This window comes from Podarcis muralis, chromosome 6, assembly GCF_964188315.1.
Source record: "Podarcis muralis chromosome 6, rPodMur119.hap1.1, whole genome shotgun sequence".
Classification (NCBI taxonomy): domain Eukaryota; kingdom Metazoa; phylum Chordata; class Lepidosauria; order Squamata; family Lacertidae; genus Podarcis; species Podarcis muralis.
The window spans coordinates 43,908,246-43,925,428 of NC_135660.1; the positions used below are offsets into that span (position 1 = coordinate 43,908,246).

The 17,183-nt window shown below is 43.7% G+C and overlaps 1 protein-coding gene across 5 annotated transcripts in view; it reads right to left on the reverse strand.

Moving 5' to 3' along the window:
• SEMA4G (semaphorin 4G) overlaps positions 1-17,183 on the reverse strand; it is a 96,070-nt gene that overhangs the window by 59,111 nt on the left and 19,776 nt on the right. The window contains exon 1 of one of the 5 annotated variants that reach the window (XM_077930174.1): positions 13,337-13,362. The exons of the other annotated variants lie outside the window; for them this stretch is intronic. Coding sequence (XP_077786300.1) covers positions 13,337-13,347 — 11 coding nt within the window. The 5' untranslated portion in view covers positions 13,348-13,362. Of the gene's footprint in view, positions 1-13,336; positions 13,363-17,183 lie in introns of those variants that run through there. 5 annotated transcript variants of the gene reach the window in all.

A 17,183-nucleotide genomic window follows, 5' to 3' on the forward strand; every position in this document is an offset into this window, starting at 1 on the left:
GAATCTATCCAGGAGATTTCCACAACCTCATTACTGTTGGTTGGAGGCTACACACACATTTAGTTATGAGTTATGCAAGTCCGACAGATGCTGGAAGGAACCCACGCAAAGAAGGAAGAGTCATTTCTATTTGACAACTCAGAATGTATTTCAAATCAGATAACAATCATTGCTTTCTGTTTTGCTGTTTTTTTGCCAGCTCTAAAAATGCTCTCCCACATGCCTGTTAGCAAAAAATAGCCTCCCTTCATGCCACCAGCTTTCATTAAGCTAGGGTTTGCAGGGTGATGAACATTACTAGATTATCATTAATCAGCACAAAAACAGAGCCAGGCTTTTGTTAAGATTCCTGCTCCGTGATTGCAGTCATAGGATTGTTGTCTATCACATGACGGTGCATGTTTCGACTCCACAGTGTGGGAAGTGACGGAGACAAGATGTTTGTGTTACTGTGTTCCATGAAGTGGGACTATTGTCCTTTGTTCTCTCTCTTTGCTGCCTGATGCTAGAGAGAGAGGGAGCCATGTTGCAGTGCTCCATGTATGTTTATATGTAAATAAAGTAGATTAGCCAAAATGCTGAGTTGCTGGGTTCTGTTACGCAAACAGCGAACACTCTGCGGATCCCTAAGTGTGCCGATGTCTGTTGGCATCAGTCGCTGTGATGTTCAGGCAGAAGAAAGCTTTTGAAACTCCCGAACGATCGTCCAGGAGGGAGAGAACATGCCAGTTGGCATGTGTCTCTGCCAGGGTCCTACTCGAGAGTAGGATGGGCTCCTAACAGCTTTTGCTTCTCTGCTCTCTGCCATTCACAACAGGAGAACGTCTGCAAGGCTAGATATGTGGGCATGGTAAGCTTAACATGTTTGTATCATGTAAGCTTTTTTTGTTTTGTTTTGTTTCATTTAAAATCAGAGGTGCTTGGACAGACACTGGTTGAGATCACGGTGTTTACCATTCCACAGAGCTAGATCAGAAACTTCATTTCCTATCTCAGTCTTTCAGGTACCCTGCTTGCTCCAAGAGACAAATGCTGTAGGACAGCGGTGGAAAACCATTTTTCTGCTGAGGTTGCCCACTGCAGTCCTACAGCACAGAGGATTCAGGACAGACAAAGGAAGTACTTCCTCACACAGTGCATAGTTAAATTATGGAATTCACTCCCACAGTTAGTAGAGTTGGCCACCAACTTTGATTGCTTTAAAAGAGGATGAGACAAATCAATGTAGGATAAAGCTATCAATGGCCACTAGCCACAATAGCTGTGTTCTGCCTCCACTGTCAGAGACAGTATGCCTCTGAATACCAGCTGATGGGAATTGCAGGTGGGCAGAGTGCTGTTGCACTCATGTCCTGCTTGCAAGTTTCCCATAGTGGTCCCATGGACACTATGAGAACAGGATGATGTACTGGATGGGTCACTGGTCTGATCCAGCAGGTTCTTGCTATGTTCTTATGATCACATAAGATCATGTTCATATGATCACAAACCAGGAAACTGTGCATTTGTAGCTATGGGAGACTTCAAGAGAGGTGCAGAAAACCACAGAGCAAGGAAGAAGGGAAATATACAATATCCATCACTACACTGAAAACAACTACTTGTGCCCTATTAATTATATTATGACACACTCTACACAGAGCTTCTGCCATCATCCAGCCTGCATAGTAGAATTGGAGGATTCAGGAAGCCAGAGACAGCAGAGACTCAAATTAGCCAGTTCATTATTATAATGCAAATAACACCGAAAGGCGTTGAAAATTTGTTGACGCAGGCTTTAATTAGGTTAGCAGTAATTATGAATATTATTGAATATATGGATCACTCTCATGCACCTTTTCATTCTGCTTTATTTTAATGTTAAAATGTTACAATTAAAGACAAACAAACCAAACAAACCCAAACACTCCTGCAAGAAAAACGACCTCTACAAATATGTTAAGAAATCATAAAGCACTCCATTCCTATGTACAAAGGTGAAAGCAACGTATGCGAATGCTTATATGGCTAATATAAATAACAGACTCAAGAGAACATCTGAACATGTGTTTCAGTTGTTGCCAATGCAGACACTAGATTTCCCTGTCTGTTTATTAGAAAATGTGTAGAGGTGCAGGGGACAGAAAGAGAGAGATGGAGAAATGGCCAACATTGTATCGCTTAGGGAGGAAACACCTGAAACCTCTGTACAACAGCTCTCTGAACTACTGGATTTGGGGTCTCTTCTGTTCTTTACAGGTCCTCAGCTAGAAGAGAGAAAGCAATTGTAACCACCATAGCTTTATCCTCTTACTGCAGTCAGGGCCACCCAATGCTTCCTTCTACAAGGGGTGAGACTGGCAGCTTGGAGAACAGCCCAGCAGTAGGAGGGAACAAGCAGGATGGCTGAGCACAGCCCAACCTGAACCCTGACACTATGCGGGGGGGGGGGGGGATTTCAATCTCTGCCAAAAATAAATAAATGCCTCTGTGATATAAAAAAGCCCACTCCAAAGTGAACAGAAAGGCAGTGCAGTGCAGGATTCAAAAGTCCATCAAAAAGACCTCTGAACTCCTTAAAATGTTCTAGCTGGGTGCATTTTAGGAATAGGAGGAGGAAATATAGACCAAGGTCCAAAAATGGTATTCCAAGACTGTTGCTGGGATCCTTTCTGCAAAGGGCTCTTATACTCTCTAACCAGAGGCGAGAGAACCTTTTCAGTCCCAGGGCCTCATTCCCACCTGGGCAACCTTCTGGGGACAACTTTCCACATCCCACCTGTTGGGCAGGGCCAGAAGCAAAAGAGAGTAGAGCAACAAAACTTATCTTTGTACAGTAAAAACCAGAAGTTTCTACATACACTAATACCCTACACACATCTCTCTAACTACCACCAACACAAACAAGAGACATTATCATAGTTCCATGTTACATTCCAGCCAGGCAAAAGCACTCATGGGGGGCACAAAGCAGAGCCAGAGTGCTGTAGCCTAGGGATAGGCGACGTGGACTAAGAAGAGGCTGGGGGACAGACAGAGATACCTGTAATTCAGGCCATAATTCAGACCCTAGTTCTGATGTTCCCCATCCCTGCTCTGAACCCAAAAAGAGAAAGAGGAGCAGCAGAAAATATCAACAAAACCTGGTTTCCTCTCACAGGATCTGTTTTTCATCCGTGTGGATTCTTCTAGTCCCTCTAGGCTGATCCATACGTCTAAGAACAGGATCCATGTAAAAGGGCAGACTGTGTGTTCTCCATAAGCTTCAGAAGGGAGAATTCAATGTAGTGCTACATTTCCATTTGAAGCATTTGAACACAGAAGGATGCTGCTCAAGAGCAATTGTTGGGGCTGCCCTCACAGATCCCTCTCCTGGCATTCCCTTTCATCCACTCAAATTCTGCAAAGCAGCAAGACTAGCACTAGAATACTGACAAGCACAATTGTGTGTCGGATGCTCAGTACTCCATTCATCTATCTCCCAAATCTATTACCCGACCTTCTCTTTCCACCACAGTCAGACACCTGTTTCAAACAAGTCATGTACTGGTTTAAGTTAGCTGACTTCTAAAAGTAGCTGCAGAAAAGATACCTCAGAGCTCATGTACCACCATGACCCCAACTCGAGCTAGGGCTAAAGAAGAACGTTCAGCCTAAAACCACAAATGAATGTTCAAGACTAACCTACCCAAATGATGGCGTCCAAATAACATCATTCAAAGAAATGCTTCCATTTAGGATACTGCCTTTTCCTCACATTCAACACACAATATATTATTGCTGAGGAAGTGTTATTCTTTCCCCAGCTACTTGGTGCTGTAAATTTCAGTGGGCCATCTGGAATGAGGTTGCAGAAGCATCATGAGCATCTACTGAAATGAAGAACGCCCATGGCATTACCAATGACAAACATTGCAATTTTTCTAACTCGTTATGGACCTTAATACCAGCACCCAGTCAGCAAAGATGGCATTTGCAGGAGAGTCAAAACTAAGTATGTCAAGGTAGCCAGTGGAGAAGCTCCATCATTTTCACCTATCAAGGCAAGAGACTTGACTGGATGCCTGAACTTGCTACACTTTGCCTTGAGGACAGGCAATTTTCAGATCCTGAGAGATGCTCTCTCCCATCCCCCAGTCCCTTGTATACTGGAACACACCTTATCCAGACTTAAAATCCAGGAAGATTTTAAATGACAAAATAACGAAAAAGCAACAAACGATAAAACTCACAAACACCAAGAACTAACGTACAACAATCCAAAATTTGGCCGGGGGGGGGGGGTCACGAAAAGCCTGCCAAAAGGCAATGGTTTATAAAATGCCAGAAAAACAAACATACCGTACATGCAGGCATCCCAAGGAAGTATTACAGCCTAGTCACCACCAAAAAAACCTGTTCAGCCAAGCCTGAAAGCTCTCATCTTGTACCAACCATCAACTTAGCTACTGCTGGTTCAAGACATTTTGCTGCCTGAAGCAGTGCTCAAATCCCCCCCTCCAAACCCAAGGCCAACCCTTTAACTTGTTGCACCAGACACCAATCCCTGCCTTTATCTCCACTGCTACATTTAGCAGGTTGCTTCATTCTGTTGCCCAACAGGGTCAGCTCTCAACCTAACACCAAATAGAAGTGGGATGACGAGCAGAACCTCCTCTGAAGATCTTAACAAGTAGACAGGATCATATGAGATCATGGCCATCTTCAAACCTCCTTGACCCCAATCAGTTTAAGGCTGTATAACATTTTCTGAGCAGTGGCGACAGTTTGAAAGCAAACATGGCACCTGTTACGCACCTTTTTCTCTCCCTGTGCAAGCTCTGGAAGAAAATTGGTTCTGCAAGCTTCCAAGATGGTCAGATGGCTGTGGAAGGCACCTATTACTGCCTGTCATCACCTTACCCTCCCTCCTTACCCTTGGAGCAGGTTTGTAAGTGGTTTTTAAAACATTATTCCCATTACCTTAATCCCACATGATGTCCAATGGCTACCTCTATATATAGCCCAACCTCTGCCCAGGAATTTTCTGTCATTTAGACCTTCCAGACACTGACCATGAAAATGTGGAGAAACATCAAATTAAACTGAAGGAATGTTCAAGAGACATGCTAAGCCCCTAAGCTGAAAAGCTCATCTCTGGGGCATCAAGGCCACGATATTGAAATCAAACGCTCTGTAACATAAAGCTTTAGGTGGACTTCTTTGTTTGTCTGCTTTCTTTTGACTTTTTTAAAAAAGTATATTCTTCCTCCTTACTCTTTCCCCAGTGGCTGGGGACTCCACCTCTATTTTTGCTTCCTGGAAAGACACAGCTAAGTAACCTGTGGCCCTCCATATGTTGCGGGGACTACAACTTCTATTGTCCCTGATCACTGGCCACACTGGCTGGGGCTGATGGGAGTTGTAGTCCAACATCACCTGCAGAGCTACAGGTTCCCTAACCTTTGGTGCAAGGGCTCTAAGTCTCCTCCAGGCTGCCTTCCCATCGTTAGACACGTGAACTTCCCACGTGGCCAGCTAGTATTAAGAAGGATGATTTGCATTTGACCATGGGCTTAATCTACCTAAATACTGCATAGGACCACCGCAAGTAGAACAGGATGTTAATGCATGACAGCATCTATGCCATGTACTGGATTTTGAAAGCAGCTGCCTGCATTTCCATTCTGTTCTGTCAGCAGCCAGGTCCCAGTGGTTCCTAAGGTCTTAAAAAGAGGACAGCCAGCCAATATTTTTTTTAAGTGTGAAGGAAGCATGCAAATGAATGAATGTCTTTGCACAGAAACAAAGCTACACCCACATGGTTTGCAGGAAGAGGAAAAGAGCTATCAAATATAAATGCTGCTTTGCGTATTGTGTGTGGTGTGTGCTAGAGAGAATGATCTCATAGGAATTCTGCTTGCTCTAGTTTGCTGGTTTGAGGACCGAGGACATCTACGAGGTTTATTCTACTAGCTAGCGTTTAACGAAGCGAGCATTTGGGGATGTGGTTCACAACATGGTTACCGGCTGGCTCCATCTATCAGCTCCCCAAGTCATCCTGGCTTATCATGTGGCAGCACAGAAAGCCACATGCCTGTCAGCAACCACATTACAGGGACAGCATGCTAAGAAGGGTCTAAATATGAGAAGAGCAGGCTGGAGGCTTCTATGCCCTTCTTGGGAAGCAAAAGCAGAAATTGGGAGTGATGGAGAATCACCTTCCTTAATACTGCTGCCATCTGGTTTTGAAATGAGCCTGGTCATCAGGACTAGAAACTTGAAAGTAGCAGGAATGCAGGAGCTCTGGAAACCAATAGGCAGGAAGAGGGACACTTCTGTCTAGACAAATTGCTCAAAAAATTCTACCTTGTTAATAAGGTGCAAACAAGAAACTAAAAAACAGCACCCAGGAAGAAGAGTGCTGAATAACAACTGATCACAGGATACGGCATGGAATGAGTCATCTCAACAGGCAATTTTATGTAGATGACTGTGCACCCACCCCACCCCCAATATTACATACAATGCAGTACAAAGGACCCTTTTGCCTTGTTTGCAGCAGTATCACATTACTGCTTATAACTCAACTTGAGTAAGCAATTGTGAAAACAAGCTGAAGAAAGAGCTGGCTCACCTGTGAATACACTGGATGCCCTCAGGCAAGCCGCTTGATCTCAATCTCTCTCTTCCTTCTTTCCCATCCCTCTCCCCACCACCAAACACCCATCTAGAAAACAGAAGCTACGTATCAGCCCTAGCACACAGTATTACTACTTTGCCAGACTTCAAAACAACAAACATTATAAGGTTCTCAAGAGGAACTGTAAGTTACTGGATCCAACATCCTGTCTTTCAGCAGCTTAAAATCATGTCTTCCAACATTTTGCAGATGAACAAAAGAGTGGTGCAAGTATACAACAATGGCCCTAAAGATCTCAGTGGAGCTAATTTCCAAAACTCCTCCACTGTTTTATGTTTTAAAAAGGTCTTCCCTGCCTGCTGTACCTATTTATTCTGCAATAGCCTGTCCCAAACTAATTTAAAAGTTGGGGGGGGGGGAGTACTGTTTCTCCATTGGCTAAAAAGCTATTCCAATAATACCACAATTGCCCTATAATCAGCATTTCACATCTTAACAGCTACAGCATGTAAAATGGAATTTAACACTTCTCCTAAGTGTTGGCATGTATGCATGTGTCAGTAGTATCAGACTGCAGCTGCCCTATACTGAGATTTAACATCAAAACCTACAGAATGGTTATTTTATCAATTCACTCTAGCAAAAAAATTAAAGCAACCCCCTGGGCACAATTGTCATTAAATTGGGATTGTCCCTTATACATAGGGCTTGCTAGTGCCTGCACTTTAACCTATCCACAACGACACACCTTTGTAACCAAAGCAGGCTGTAATGGATAATCACCCAACTTCCTTGTATATAAAAAGTTTGACACTGGTAAAAACAATAGATAAGGAAGCAGTGCAATAAGGCTATGCTTGAGTAACAGCATTCCTGGAAACGTTAACCCAAAAGTCCTTTCACTGCTACCAAAACTCTAAGGCATATACAACGTTTCACAAAACTGCCAATTATTTCTTCCTGTATTCATTTCAATTATCAAATATCAAATAAAAAACGAAAGCATATTTAAAGCACTCCCTTAGGCATGTTCTGCCACACCCCTCATTCTCCTGCAACTGAAAGTTCTGAGGTTACATTTTAACCGGCTTCTTGGAATATCAAGTCTTGTTCCCACACGGGAGAAGCCATTATACCCAAGCAGAGTGTATTCGTCATCTGTAACTGAAGCATCAACAGGTTAATGGTGCATCGTGTGTGAAGCACATAGGGCGTCTGGATCAGATGATCAGGCAACAGGGAGCAAGGTGAAAGTCAAATGTAAATGTGGATGCTGTGGTGAGAGTTGGCTCAAGACCAGAGAGGAAGTGATATCCAGCACACAAACTATAACCAGGAACAGCAGACTGGAACCATGAAGCAGCAAGCCTAGTGGGTTACATACAGCAGATAAATCAGCCTGAACATATTGATATTGAGAATTTTAAAGGTCCCTGGGCGGAAGATGAAGCAATATGATCTTGTCCAAAAGGGCCTTTGAGCAGGGTTGCCATCCAAGACCACAGTGCTTTTCAGGGCTCAAATGGCTAATATGTCATTAGTCAACCATTCCCAGTTGCAGGCTCACTGAAACCTTTAGCATGGATCAAAACAGGAAAATATTGATTCAAGGCAGGTCCAACCACACTCACCAGCATCCGATTTTAAACAGAACAGCCCTTATGCTGGTATAGCAGGTATTAAATGCCATTTACTGGAACATAATGCTGTTGCCTCATTTCCATGTGCTTGGTTTGGCTTTGATCCAAAAAAATATTATCTCCTCCACGTTGCTTAACTCCATTGCCATCAGAAGAACTGTTGGTTAATTTCAAGCAACTAATGAGAAAAGGGGATGCGGGTGGCGCTGTGGGTAAAAGCCTCAGCGCCTAGGGCTTGCCGATCGAAAGGTCGGCGGTTCGAATCCCCGAGACGGGGTGCGCTCCCGCTGCTCGGTCCCAGCGCCTGCCAACCTAGCAGTTCGAAAGCACCCTCGGGTGCAAGTAGATAAATAGGGACCGCTTACCAGCGGGAAGGTAAACGGCGTTCCGTGTGCTGCGCTGGCTCGCCAGATGCAGCTTTGTCACGCTGGCCACGTGACCCGGAAGTGTCTGCGGACAGCGCTGGCCCCCGGCCTCTTGAGTGAGATGGGCGCACAACCCCAGAGTCTGTCAAGACTGGCCCGTACGGGCAGGGGTACCTTTACCTTTACCTTTAATGAGAAAAGAGATTCTGAACAAGAGATCACGATTTAGCAAACTAAACGTGGTTCTCACTTACTCTGGGGGGTTGCTACCTTCAACAAACAAAAACAACAATGTGTAAACCAAACACCTACGCCTTGTTCAGACAGGCTTGCTGCAAACAGCCTACCCAGTGGCAAATATTTCTTCTACTATGAAAAGGAACATGGAAACAAGATGCTGAAAGGTTTTAGAAAAGGAACCTAGGAGGGTGGAGGGTGGGGGAGTTCTGAAATAATGAAATGTCCCGTAATGAACGTCATTTCCACTGGATTTTAGTCAGGCATTACTATATTGCTAAAGATGTCATGCCTTTCATAATGGTCAGGTGCTTTGTCTCACAATTTAGTTTTGTACTGGTGGTCACTCACTCTATGGGCAAGAGTGCACTACAGAAGTCTATCATATTCATGTATGTTTCATGAGGCTATCCCAAAGTACTCCTCTGTAGTCTAAGGGCAAACAAGTAACTGTGCAGCAGATCCAACTCGGTAAAAACCATCTGATACACAACAGTTTGGATGTGTGCTATGGTGGCTAAAAATGCCAGCTGAAAAGTCCACAGGCCAAATCTCCTCTTGGCATGTACTCGGTGTCTCAGGTGTACACTTGGTGCCAGCGTCCGCCCACACCAGTCTTCACCAACCTGGTGTCCTCCAGGTGTTTTGGATTACAGCTTCCCAAAGGGAATGGCAGTCCAGTGGAGGACACCAAGTTGGCAAAGGCTGCTCTACACTGCAGAAATAATACTTTCCCACATTGCTGAGATACGTGAAGTGCTTTCAGTGCTTAGAATGTACTATATTGTTGGCATCTGTTTGTCTTGAGAGGTGCACCTCTGAGGGTGAATTCAAACCACTATGTTAGCAGTGACCTCCCCGAGACATAAGCTTGGGTAGTGTGTATGGATGTCCTGGGCTGCCCAGACAATAAGACCCACCTCCTGGCCTCACTGATGTGGTCCAAAGATAAGCAGAGCAATAAGTTTGGCACCAGCTTGGCTGCAGGAGTTGCCAGAAGGAGGCATATAAGACGCCATCCAACCATCTTAGGTACTCCACTCTGATTTACCCCTTGGCCTTTTATTTATTCAAAGATATCCCACAAGGTAGCGAAGGTTTAGGATCAGAGTTTTCCTTCTCTTAGATGGTGTGGCCGCTGTCATTTCTAGGAATCACAGCTTCATTGGGCTTAGGCCAATGTAGACCAGGATGAAGCAAAGTTGCTATGAGTTCCTCTCTGGGAGCCCACACAGCCTCACTAATACAAATTTTGTCTGGTTTCTGCAAATCATGCCAATGTGTGCAGAGTGAAAAATGAAAGACTTTTGTGAGGAAACAAAAGGCAATTCTTAAAGCAAGACAGCAACCACCTTCTGAGTTCTTACATGGACAGCTCAACATGAACCAGCCTTTGTTCAACCATTTACGATGCAAGAAACAAGATGAACATGTTTATTGGCAGAACAATCTCCTACAAGAGACAATAACAGTCCCTTCTCAAGCACACAACTGCAAAAAAGGCAACAAAAGTGAACTCGTAACCCACATGGCTCCTGCCTGCAATTTAAATATTTCATATAGAGATGATCACCTGGATGAGTCAGCCAAGCACTTGTTTTAGCAAGAAATCCTCTTTGCATTTCTGAGCCAACGGCACATTAAGCAGATCCAACAGCGTCACCTGAAGCTTCCTCCTGGGCTCATCATTTTTAGTGCAAATGTCATGAAAGAGCAGAGAGAACCTGAAAAACTATGTAATTATTCTCTCTGACTTGATGTGACATGTGAGGATCCTGACCTGTCAACACCATGATTTATAAAATAGGGATGTCACATCCGTATTAAAAGTTCCCAAACTCCATTTTGGAACAGTCAAGCTAGCTTTTTGTACTTGGTATAGGTATTGTATGAACCCACCTGCTCTCATGGAACAGGGATTCCAAATTCAAATGTTACCTAGGTTGCTATTTGCCAGAACTGTGATTCTGCAGAGCACTTAACCAAAAAGTCTCTGCCAGAGGTGGAAAACATCATTATTATTCAGTCAGGCCATTGCTCCATCTAGCTCAGTATTTTTTCACATCAATACTCCTTCAGCTTATCGGACTGGAGACACCCCCTTTAACTCAAACCTGCATTTGGGGCCCCACAAGTGAATTTTGCATCATATATTAATGTTGCTACCACAACTCTCCATAGGTCAAACTGTAGCCCACTAAGGGACCCAACTCACCACTTGAAGACCAATGGCTGGCAGCAGCTTCTTAGAGTTTCAGCCCTACCTACAGATGCCAAGGATTGAATGTGGGACCCTTTAAATGCAAAGCAGATAATCTACCACTGAACTACCGCCCTTCCCTTGTGACCCTCCAATATACAGTGGTACCTCGGGTTGCGAACTTAATTCGTTCCAGAACTCCGCTCTTAACCCAAAGCACACATTCCCTACATAGGCCTCCCGCGGCCCCGGAAGCGGATTATGTTCGTATCCCGGGGCAAAGTTCGCAACCCATGGCACCTACTTCTGTGTTTGCAGAGTTCATAACCCGAAGCGTTCATAAGTAGGACGGTTCATAATCTGACGTACCACTGTACTGTTGGACTAAAAACCCCATCGGCCCCAGCCAGCATAGCCAATATGAGAGGGATGATGTGAGCTGTAGTCTAGCAAGATCTGGAGGGCCACAGGTTCCCCATTCCTACTCTGCACATCGATCTCATTCATCATCTGACACTGTGAAATCCAGTTACTAGAAAAGCTGCAAGCATCTGGCATCCATATGTGCTGCTCACATGATTCCATTGTCTCATACCTTGCCCAGAACAAGAGAGAGCAGTCAGGTTCAGCATGAAAGTTTCATGGTGATAAAAGATATAAAGGAACAGAACATCCAAAAATTAAGGCTGTGTTCACACCACCACTTGCTGCATTTCGTGTCAGTTTAATCCCACAGTGTTTAAAATACTCCTGAATATGGCCTTGCTTTCTGCTTCCAAAATTGTGGACTTGTGGCAATCTACTGATCAACAGCAATTTCAACCAAAACCAGAGGTGAGACGGTGAAATAACAGGCTAGTGGAGTAGTGAGGGTGAAGGTTCTGTTAAATAACAACAAAACAGCTAGCTGCATATGGTACTAATTTGGTGCATGGAGCTTTTCACTCAGATAAGAAAATGGAAAGAGGAGACGATTCCCAGCAAAGACAATGTAAAACCATTTGCGCAAGTTGTGTATCTCTTTAATAAGGGGCAAGGATTTGTGTGAACGCACCAGGAACTGAGATACAAAGACTGACAGATCATAAGCTATAAAGTGCACCATCACCTCACCTCCTTGTGGTATTTTCTATTATGATCACACAAAGTCTTATCAGTCAGAATGTGCCCTATATAACTTGGGAGGCAGGGGTTAATTATAAAATGCATCTGTGAAGGGGGGAAATACGCCTTAAATCTGGTCTCATTTGTAAATACCCATTCTTTAACTATATGCATAGTTTAACCAATTAAAGAATAGGTATTTACAAACTATGGCATTCACTGCCACTGGGTTGAACATGTGAGCCTTATACCGAATCAGATCACTGGACCCATCTAGCTCAGTACTGTCAACAGAGACAAGTAGCAGTCTGCACCTATCTGTATGCTTAAATGTTTTGTTGTGTTATACCCCTCTGGCAAATAAATATTTGTGTTTTATTAATTTTTTTAATTCATACACAAATATACATATGGGATAACCAACATCATATAACCAGCCTGCACGAAGGGGTTAATGCTAGAGTAAGCTGTCCAGCCAGGGTTAGCCACAGAGCAGCTCCCATGTGAGGAGGTTTGAGCTGGTTGCCACAGCTCAGACCGCATGGCTGTAACAAGCTTCTACTGAGTTCCTATACCAATAATTTAAGAACTCTAGGGTGACTCCCATTTGTTTTCCTCAAAACTCACAAACTAACCCCTTTTCTCTTCCATGTTAAGAAAGCATAATCTGCTGCTATGTTCCATTATGTCTTTCCCTCATTTGTCCGCATTTATACTCCAACTGTGCATATAACCTGAAGTAAGAAGAAATCTGATAACAAATGTTCACGTTAAAGAGCCTTGAGACAGGTTCGGCAAAGCTTAGCTTCATACATGAAAAAGAAACTAGGATGATGAAAGAATGCACTTCAACCCAGACATTCTATAGTTGGAAATCATGCCACCTTATTGGTTACAAATGAAGCAAAAGCAGCATTGGGTTTCTAAAAAGCAAATAAGCAGTGAACTCTGTTACCTTTCCTATTTACTCCTCTAGAAAGTGATTGGCTGTAGACAGAACACCCAGCCTGCTCTTGCCTGTAGAGAAAAAACCTCAGAGCAGGCCCTCCCTTATCGCAAAGCAAACACAAACGTTGACTAAAATTTAACCATCGCAGCAGGGCAGAGTCAACAACCTCCTTTTCCGTGACAGGTATCCAAGAGAAACACAGGCAAGATCAGCAGTGGACACCCTAGCCCTTGCTCTTACCTTTTCCTCATCTAGGGTCTACGAGAAGACAGATGGTGGAATCTGTGTTTTTGTAAAGCTGTAATTACAGCAGTTTTCAAGGTTCTCATTTGTTTGGGATCAGTGCGTAGCTTTTGGTCTGGACAATCAAGCAATTGGCTATAAAGGTCTGGTTAAAGTTTTACCCAGAACTGTTGCAATCTTGGGAAGTTAACTCATCCTAGGATTGGATTGGATTGGCAGACCAGTCCTTACTCCTTAGAAATCTTTCATTTTAATGCCAGCAGAGGGGAGTGGAGGGGAGATTATCTGACTACGTAAAAGATTAGAATAAGTCATCCATCAAAGTTCAGTCAAGGGAAAAGCTCAGCTTATGATTATAAAATATCGCCCAGGGTGCAGTGACGTTTACAGCCACTGTCCACCCCATCCCCCATTAGTATCAGAGTCACAGGAAATTGGATTTGCTCTGCAGGTTACATATGGGTTGCTCTCTGGTAAGATTTAAGGGGCAGAAAAAAGGATAAGGTTCACATACCAATTTAGCCAACTTTAGTCTTTTCATACCCCAGTTTTATTACACATGCAAATCTGTAAACACACATATGCACAAAATTATATTTCTGAGATCTTCCAAAACTGCTCCAAATTTATTTTCCTCACCTACTATCCTGCCTCATCTTTGGGAATCCATGAAAAGCAGAAAATCAAGATCTATGCTGGCCAACTATATTTATTATACTCAGATATTGGTGGAAGAAGATGGATGAAAATAATCTCAATGGCCAACATATTCTAGCCCAAAAGCAGCAGCCACCAACTAATCTGACCTGCACAAAACACCTGCCTGACTTCTGGAATTCAACAACGATCCCAACAGGCACATAAGCAAAACCTAGGTCAGTCAAGACCCAAAGCAGACTCATAGAATCATATAATTGCAGAGTCGCAAGGGACCACAAGGATCATCTAGTCCAACCCCCTGCAATGTAGGAATATTTCACCCAATGTGGGGCTCAAACCCACAACCTGAAGATTAAGAGTCTCATGCTCTGCCAACTGAGCTATCCCAGCTCATATCCCAAATGCTTGGTATTATAGGCATAGTGTACAACTTCACTCCAGATATCCCACCTCAAGCTGTAAACCATGAATTGTAAGCATCCATCTGTCTCAGGAGACAATGGAAGAGTACATCTTTGGGAGTGAAGTCAAACTTCTCTCTACACTGCTCCCGACAGTCATTCCTCCTCTGATCACTGCTGTGGATGCACAACCTAACTGTCTGTCTCCAGGCCCTACAATCGTCTGCAAGGGATTCCCATACGGCAGGGTTAATGTTGCCAGCCTTCATGTCATGTGTGGTCACCAATGCTGATGCATGGAGTGCTGGCAACATCCTGATTCAGGTTGCTGGTCTTTGTCAGGCTGATGGTGAGGCCGAACTGCATGGAGGCTTGGGCAAAACGGTTGATGTGTCTCTGTAGAGCTCCCACAGAGTGCGCTGTCAAGGCTGCACCAAGTGCAATCAACATCTCTCAGATAAGAACACGCCACACTTTTGTCTTGGCACAGAGATGCGCCAGGCTGAACAGACACCATTGCTCCTTCAATGGAAGCTGATGGCATAGGAGAGCAACAGGAAGAATAATATGCCAGAGAGAGTTGGGGTGAGAACACAGTCCTGTTTCATTCCACTCTTTATAGGGAAGGTGTCCAAGGATGAACCATCATACTGGACAGTGACATGCATGTTCTCCTGTAAAGACCTGATCATCTTGTTGAGCTGTGTGAAGAGTCATTTTTTGTTGAACAAGGTCAATGAAAAGGATGTGCAATGGGTGTCTCTGCTCTCAGCATTTCTCCTGCAGCTGGCTCAGTGAGAAAATCCTGTTGACTGACCTCCAAGCTCTAAAGCCAAATTGTGACTTGGGATAGACCCTGTCAGCAAGTGAGCATAAATCTGCTGAGAACTACTTGGGCAAAGGCTTTCCCCACAGTACTCAGCAGAGAGATGCATGTCTTGTGGCGCAGATCCTTCTTCCCAACACTGCAGGTAAATACCATGGAGGTGCATCATGGGGGAGGAAGTGAAGCCGGCTTTCAGCACTTCTGTTGGGATTCTGCCCTGTCCTGAGTCTTTACCACACGTTTGAGAGTTGATGGAGTTTTTCAGCTCGACAAGGGAAGAAGGGACATCCAGCTCTTCCAAGACAGGCAGAGTCTGGATGCTGTCAACTGCTGTGTCAAGAGACCATGTTTTCCTGGTAGAGGCTATTTGCTATTAAACTCTCAATGTTCTTACTCAGTTATATCATTTTATACTATTCATGTTTTATTCTCCTTTCTTTTTGCAAGCCACTTTAAACACTTGTTGGAAAAGCAGCGTATCAATGCTCAAAAACAAACCAAATAATGCAGTGCAGGCTAGAGACAAAGCAATGCCAAATGCTTTTACTGTTTCAAGTATCTGATGGGATTTGCTTTTACACTGTCAGATCTCTTGTGAGTACTGAGACAAGGCTTTATTGCCGAGCATACCAGCTGAGCAAAGGGAGAAAAACACAATAACAAGCAAAGCAAAGCAGTACCAGTGCCCCAAAACAACAGCAGTTCTGGGGGCTGCTTAATGTCTACCAGCTACAACCCTTCAGGCTGCTATAACTTTCTCTGGTCATTCGTGGGAAACAGAATGGTTTCCTTTAGCTCCACCAAGACAAGTGGGATGCAACACAAATTTCAGTAGCTGGGAGCAGTTGTTAGGCAAAGACCATTAAGCAAAATCAGAAATGGGGTGGGGGGAAAGACGCTTGCCATGACCAAAAAGCATACCAACACCAGTATTAACTATTGACATGATAAGGTTTGGGGGGCTTGATTACACACTAACCAATTTTCCATTCTCAAATAGTATAAGCAACAGAAGTATGCCAGAATAAGTTAAGGCCAGCCTCACACAGCTGTGTTTTAGACAGAAATTTAATCTGCAACAGTTTTTTCCCCTCTTATGGACAGCTTGGATTAAGCATATGCACACTGAAAAGTCCAAGCACTGGAGCAGGATAGCAGGTCCTGATTTGTACCATGCCAAGTCCAGGTTTCCAGATAGTGCTGTTGTTAAGTTGGAATCTGGAATTGCTATACAAAACTCCTATTGAAACAAGACCAAAAGTGATTTTGCATACCAACCCCAGTATGCAAAAGTGGAAGGACATCTAGATTAGATATTTATTTTAAAGGAAAGAACTGCCAACCATGGCAAAAAAGGACAATTCTCTATCAAATGTTGCCAGAGGGAAAGTTTAACCATGAAGTATACAGAATGAGAAAAAGCTCATAAGGAAAGCAGAAACAACAGAAATATTAAGGAAACTGGAATCAAATAAAGTCAACGCAAAATCTGCCTTGGGAGATCACTGATGCACACCCACCCACAAAGCAGGAGGCACAGAATCTAACACCAAAGAGTTCCAGCTTTCATTTAAAAACACAAAACAAGTTTCTAGTCCTTATGGCTTGAAATATGGGCTTTAAAGTAAATAGGCACTGTGGGGTGAAATTTCCAAAGCTAGAGTGGGGCTCAGTAGAATTTCTAGCTGTCAGACAGCAAGATATTAATGGCCTGCTTCACTTGTTTGCCCTTTCTTGCAGATACTCTGTATTTTGTGCACATTTCTTAATTTGCATATTTTATCCTGATTAATGAATTCAGCTCTCTTTTTTTACTGCATAATACCCTGCATATGTGGACAGCCAGAAGACAAGACTGAAACTAGCTGAAATGTTAAATGTATGATTTGCCTTTAACTAGTTTTTTTCATTCCAATAAAAGCTGCAGCAGGAGAATGGGGAAAATCAAGATCAGGAC